General features: G+C 45.7%; 1 protein-coding gene across 1 annotated transcript; it reads left to right on the top strand.

Annotated features, from left to right (window-relative positions):
* On the top strand, nt 1-223 carry LOC148004204 (thymosin beta-4-like). Its single transcript, XM_087564106.1, has one exon. It carries the CDS (start codon nt 35-37, stop codon nt 221-223), a length of 189 nt encoding a protein of 62 aa, XP_087420232.1. The 5' UTR covers nt 1-34.
* The last annotated feature ends 6,919 nt before the right edge of the window (nt 224-7,142 follow it).

Consider the following 7,142-nt stretch of genomic DNA (forward strand, 5'->3'; position numbering starts at 1 on the left):
GTTTGCCCAGCTCTCTCAGCTCCTTCTAGCAATCATGTCTGACAAACCCGATATGGCTGAGATGGAGAAATTCGATAAGTCGAAGTTGAAGAAGACAGAAATGCAAGAGAAAAATCCTCGGCCTTCAAAAGAAACCATTGAACAAGAGAATCGTAATGAGGCGAGTGCCGCCGATTTGCACTGTACATTCCACAGGCGTTGCCTTCTTATTTTACTTCCCTGAGCTGTTTAACTTCATAAGATGCAAAGAGGATGGATCAAGTGTAAATGACTGTGCTGCCCCCTTTCACATCAAAGAAGCAGAACTACTGACCAGGAAGGCCTCCCCTGCTCCCCCCTCCTCCCCCACTTATGCCCCCCCACACCCGCCACCTGCCACAGCCCCTGCCTCCCCTGCCTCCCCCCCCACTGTCCACCCCACACCCTCCCCTCCCCACGTCCCACACACACACACCTGCCCGCCCCCCCTCCTGCTTCTCCGGCCCACCTGCTGACCTGGCTGGCAGAGAGGGAAAAGAACTTGCATGTTGGTGAAGGAAAAGGCTGGGTGGGAGATGGTGGGATAGAGCGTAAAATAAAGATGGTCCAAGATGTCCTGCAGGATATAAAACGCAGTTCAATCGGAGTGCATTTTTTTTTGTTCAAACGATTTTAATTATTGGAACACACGATTTTTTTAATATGCAAATAAAGTTTTGAAACCTGAAGAAAAAAAAAAAAGAAAGCTGAGAAGAGGCACTATCTTTGAAATTGAGAGTGATTGTTTTTAATTTACATTTATTTATTCATGTGTATGAGTATGTATGGGGGTGCATGTCCCACATGTATGAGCAGAGATCATAGGACAATCTCCTTCTACCACGTGGGGCCTGGGAATCGAACTCAGATTGCCAGGATTGGTGGCAAGGCTCTCTACCTGGTGAGCCATCTGTCCACCACCACCCATCAAAATGCTGTAAGACCTCGCTTTCTAGTTGAAAAGAGCTTACCCTCCCAAGCAGTTAAAGTAACACACCCTCCCCTTAGACACAACGAAATAGAGTTGTGGGGACATCAAAGTCAAAGAGAAAAATCTCAAAGTCACCAGAAAGATGACAAAGCTTATCCCCAAAGGTTGGCAGGCCCACTGTTTGACTGATGGTGCACCTCCCATGGACAAGGAGTCCCATAGCCAACAGAGGGCTACCAGTTCTGAAGGGACACAGTAGCCTAGCATTTCCAGACACACAAAGGATGGGTTTGCTCCCTTTTATAAGTCCTCACTAAAAAGGCTGTTAAAGGATGAGAGAAATGGAGCTGTAAAAGAAAAACTGGGGTCAAAAGCAAAGAAACCAGGAAGCACTGGGGAGACACAAGGAGCTGGAGGAGGGCTGGACAGCCCAGTGGTGTTAAGAATTAAGATTAAAAGGTGGGGACATTTCAACAGGCAGCTGTAAAATTGCCTTGTGGTGCTAAGTTTCAAGTATTTAATGAGAAAATTATAATTTTCAGTAATTTTTCACTTTCACAAAATTATGTTCTACCAGTTTTTAGAAACACAATGACTCTATCTCTACCTCCATCTCAAAGGACTGTTGACTCTGAAGGAATAAGAAGAATTAGCAAGGGCTCATGAAGCAGCCCAGCAGTAGGGCTTATGGTAAGTGCTTGTAGTTTAACTCAAAGTACAAAAGGAGGAGGGGGAGGGGGAGGAGGAAGGAGAGAAGGAAGAAGAAGAGGGGAAGGAAGAAGAGAGGAGGAGGGGGAAAAGAAGGAAATAAAGAAGGAAGGAAGAAAGGGAAAGAGAAAGAAAGGAAGAAAGAAAGAAAAGATAGAAAGGCATCAGCAGGATTAAATGTGTATACCACTATGACCTGGCTTTCCATCAACATTAAGTATTTTCTAACTGAGTCTCATAGACCATCAGGATCCTATTAGTAAGTTAAACTGTTATGTATAATGTCTTCTTGTAACCTCATGATGTATTAGCCTGCCAAACCAACTCTTTTGGCGATCTCTCTCTCTCTCTCTCTCTCTCTCTCTCTCTCTCTCTCTCCCCCTCTCCCTCTCTCTCCCTCCCTCCCTCCCTCTCTCTCTCTCTCTCTCTCTCTCTCTTTCTCTCTCTCTGTGTGTATGTGTGTGTGTGACAGGATCCCACATATACCACATAGAACTTGAACTCCTACACAACAGAGAATGATCTTAAACTCCTGATCCTCTTGCCTTGCACCTATGTGCTGGAATGACTATGCCTAGCTTTATGAGAGCCTAGGGATTGAACTTAGGGCTTTGCACATGCCCTGCTTACCAAGTGAGTTTTATCATAGGCCCTCTCCCAGATTTTTTTTTAATAAAAACTTTTATTGTTCTTATGTGTGTTGTGATCTGGGAGCACATGTGCACCAGAGAGCACATGAGGGTCAAAAGGCAACCTCGTGGAGTAGGTTTACTCCTTCCTTTATGTGGTTCTGGGGAGTAAATCCAAGTGGTCAGAGTTACTGGGCAAGTACATTTACCTCCTAGGCCATCTCCTTGGTCTCTTCCAGAAGTTTCTATGAGTAATTCAGTGTTTTCCATTATTATTGACCACATTTTGTTTTTGTTGGTTTTTTTTTCTTTGAGTTGCTTTATTTTTCAAGACAGGGTTTCTTTGTGTAGCCCTGGCTGTCCTGGAACTTGCTCCATAGACCAGACTGGCTTCAAACCAACAGAGATCTGCTGCCTTTGCTTCCTGAGTGCTGGGATCAAAGGTGTGCACCGTCACTACCCGGCTCACATTCATTTGTTTTTAATGTAATGCCTATTACTGTCCTTCAGTACATCCATGTGATGTCCTTCAGAAAATGCCTAACTGGAGAGATAGACAGACCTCTATCTACTTCAAGTGGGTTTTCCATAAATAGTACTACCCTCCACTGAGCAAAAGGGGCTTCATTGTATCCTGTGAAAAGTATGTGCTCTGGCAGAAACTCAGTTTTCATGCTATCATTCTCGGTTTTTTGAAAGTGGTTGTCAGCTAAATGACAGTGACAGACTGGATAAAGACAAGCCACACAAGCTTTTAAATCTCCGTTTGCTTGTTTCCAGATCTAATGTGGGGGATAAGTGGCATTTTTCAAGGCTTCCTATGAGAACCAAAGGAGAGTGCTCAGGGGGAAACCCTGACTAGCTAGAGCACACCGGCTCCGTGACAAAGCCATTCCTCTGGAATGACACTGTCCTCCAGGTGTTGAACAGCAGTGATCCCAGTGCTCAGCCAGGTGAGCAAGCAGTGCCACCTGAGCTCAGACCCAACCAGAGCTAATGTTTAATTCCAGAATAATTTTAAGGACACGGGAAGCACTCAGATGAAATGACCCAGGCTTAGAGAAAAGGGCAGGTAGGGGGATCAAAAGAAAATGCAAACTATCGACTACCTCAGAAGATTGATGGAAAATCAGTTCTCACAGGAAATGAAAGCTACGGTTGCTGTTAGACAAATGCATTCTGGTTTTCTTCAGCATTTACCTCTCTCTCTCTCTCTCTCTCTCTCTCTCTCTCTCTCTCTCTCTCTCTCTGTGTGTGTGTGTGTGTGTGTGTGTGTGTGTGTGTGTGTGTGTGTTGTGTGTGAAGCTCGCCGGCGTGTATGAGCACTCAGAAGGGCGCACAGGACAACTTTTGATTGTTGGTTCTCTCCTTCCATCGTGTGGGTCCTAGGGATGGGACTCGGATCCTCAGGCTTGGCAGCAAGCGCCTTTACCCCGTGAGCCGTCTCCCTGGTTTGAGAGAGACCAATCTAGACATATGACGGTAAAAGGCACAAAACCTCACTCACAGAGCTAAAAGCAGGTATATCCTTTCAAAATTACCAGAGCGAAAAATAAATAAAGCCAAAGAAGGCAGAGAAGTTGCTGAAAGACCGAGGTTTATTATAGGCCAAGAGGACATGAGAAGAGCTGGAGAACAGAACGGAGCTGCAAGTAACAAGATGATAAACCTGGAAAAAAAACAGCTGCATCTGCTGGGAAGCACTTCAACTGCTCAAAAGGCTGAATTAGACAACATGGGTGGCATCTAAACCCAGACACAGACAAAAAGCAAAGCTTGTGACTGTGGACAGAGATCCTCTGCCGGTGCTCAGAGAGGTATACATTGGTGGAGCATCTCCAGAAGGCAGATAGGGAATTGTATCAAAGCAGAGAATATACACATTGCTATATTAAACTAGTTCCCTTTGGAAAATCACCCTGAAGAGAAAATCTCACAAAAGCAAAAAACTGAAAAGAGGATATTTGTCACTGTGTACTAGTGGTATTTCAGGAAAAAAAAATTCACGGGCTGAAGAGATGGCTCAGCAGTTAAGAACACAGGTTAAATTCCCAGTACCCACACAGTGGCTCACAACCATCTGTAACTCCAGTCCCAAGGGATCTAACACCTTTCTCTGGTCTCTGCAGGGGTCGAATGCACATAACATACATACATACATACATACATACATACATACATACATACATACATGCAAAACCCTGATACATGTAAAAATAAATAAATAAATTCTTTTTAAAAACACCCCCTCCCCCAAGGGCTGGAGGGATGGCTTAGAGGTTAAGAGCACTGACTGCTCTTCCAGAGGTCCTGAGTTCAATTCCTAGCAACCACATGGTGGCTCACAACCATCTGTAATGAGATCTGATGCCCTCTTCTGGTGTGTCTGAAGACAGCGACAGTGGACTTACATACATAAAATAAATAAAATCTTAAACCCCCCCAAAAGCTCAAAAATAAAGGACAGGCTTGCAAAATGTCTCGGTGGATAAAGGTACTTTCTGCTAAGCCTGATGATTTGAGTTCCAGGGCCCACGTGGAGAAGGAGGGAACTGACTCCTGAAAGTTGCCCTCTGACCTTCACATGCATCCTCCCCTCCTACTCAACATGAATGAACGTAACAAAAAAATTTTTTTAAATAGGAGACAGGAAGAATAAATCTCAGTTTATAAATAATGCAAATAGTTGTCACCCTTTAACAATCCCATGTTAACCTGGGGGCAGGCGTTCGGTGGTAGAATGCTTGCCTAGAATATGCAAGCTCTCAGTGTAATCTCCAGTACTCCTGGATCAAGAGGAGAAGGAGGAGGAGGAGGAGGAGGAAGAGGAGGAGGAGGAGGAGGAGGAGGAGGGGGAGGAGGAGGAGGAGAGAGAGGAGGAGGAGGAGGAGGAAGAAGAAGAAGAGGAGGAGGAGGGAGAGGAGGAGGAGGAGGAGGAAGAAGAAGAAGAGGAGGAGGAGGAGGGAGAGGAGGAGGAGGAGGGAGAGGAGGAGGAGGAAGAAGAGGAGGAAGAGGAGGAGGAGAAGGAGGAAGAAGAGGAGGAAGAGGAGGAGGAGGAAGAGGAAGAGGAGGAGGAGAAAGAGGAAGGGAAAGCAATCTCAGTGTTAGTCTACAGTTACTGACCCAGAAATCTATCCGTCGCATATTCTGAGAGAAAATATTAACTACAGGGCCAAGGATGACTCAATATTTGAGAGCAGGTACTGACTGTTCTTGCAGAAGATCCAAATTCAGTTCCCAGCACCCACAACAGGCAGCGCACAACTTCAATCTGATGTCCTCTTCTGGCCTCTTAAGGTACCTGCAGTCACATGTACATGCTCCATTTCCAACACACACACACACACACACACACACACACACACACACACACACACACACACACACGATTAAAAAATAAAATAACTCAGGTAGAGTATGGTGGCACATCTGTTTAATAGCACTGGAGAGACAGGGGCAGGACAATCTCTGCGAGTTCAAGGCCACAGTGAGTCTTTTTAAAAAATCCAAAATATAGCAGTTACAGAAATACTTGTAAACTGCAGTCCTAAGCATGGGAAGAAGTAGCCATACTGGGTGTATATACTACATAGAAATGTCTAATGAATAATCACTGGAATTACAGTTCTTGCTCTGGGCGATGGGATTTCAGGGGAATTTGTATTTCCTTCCTATTCTTTGTCTTGGGTAAAAATATTAGTCATGAGAGATCTAAAATCCCTAAGACCTAAAGCTGCCACGCCAAGCCACGAGGTCCCAGATGCCTTTGTGCTTCATGTCTGCCATTTCCTCGACGATAAGCTTCAGGGAGGGAAATAGCAGGAAACCAGTGCTCAAACAGGCTTCTGCCCGGAGATCCCAACAGAGGTTAATTATGGAAATTCCCCCATGGTGTCCCGTCTGGAGCAGGTCTGAAAGATCTGGAACTGGAGTGAAGGAGCTATCTCATGTAGACAGACCTGTGTCTGTGTGTGAACACACATTTTTGCTTGTTTGCTTTTGTTTTTGAGTCAGAGTCTCACTATAGCTTAGACTGTCCTGGGACTCTTCACTAAGTATCCTGGGCTGGCCTTGAACACATAGCAATCTCCCCACCTGGGCCTCCCAAGTGCTAGAATTATAGCCTGCCTGGTTACGTGGGGTTTTTAATTATTTTACAATTTTGTTTATTTTATGTATATGAATTTTCGCCTGCTTATATATTTGTGAACCATGTGCACACCTTGTCTCTGATCCTTTAGAACTGGAGTCACTGACAGTTGTGAGCCTCTCTCTGACTGCTGAGCACAGAACCTGGGTTCCCCATAAGAGGGCTCTTACCACAAAGCCATTCCTAGCCCCTATATGTTTTAATTTTTTTTTTTTGAGACAGGGTTTTTCTGTGTAGCCCTGGCTATCCTGGAACACACTCTGTAGACAAAGCTGGCCTCAAATTCAGAGGTCCACCTGCCTCTGCCTCTGCCTCTGCCTCTGCCTCTGCCCCTGCCCCTGCCCCTGCCCCTGCCCCTGCCCCTGCCCCTGCCCCTGTCCCTGCCCCTGCCCCTGCCCCTGCCCCTGCCTCTGCTTCTGCCTCCCAAGTGCTGGGATTAAAGGTGATCACTGCCATGCTCACTACTCATGTTTTTATCTTACTTTTTAAATTACTTCTCTGATGTCTGCAATAGAATTTCCCACCCCAGGTGACTGTGGCTGGTGCTCCGTGAGGCAGTCCACACAGGGAGCAGCTACACAAAGTGGCTGTCTGGCCGCTGAGAGTCCTTGCTGCAGTAGTTCTGTCTGTGACAGTGTGACTGGTGATAGACAAGGAACCCCTCCCCATGCTTTTTAGCTTTTGTTTTCAGTGCTTACTTATTTGT

The sequence above is a fragment of the Rattus norvegicus genome, chromosome 8 (assembly GCF_021556685.1).
Source record: "Rattus norvegicus strain SHRSP/BbbUtx chromosome 8, alternate assembly SHRSP_T2T, whole genome shotgun sequence".
Classification (NCBI taxonomy): domain Eukaryota; kingdom Metazoa; phylum Chordata; class Mammalia; order Rodentia; family Muridae; genus Rattus; species Rattus norvegicus.

What these genes read in the sequence shown, in the direction of transcription:
- LOC148004204 (XM_087564106.1), top strand. Translation starts at nt 35, where the DNA reads ATGTCTGACAAACCCGATATGGCTGAGATGGAGAAATTCGATAAGTCG.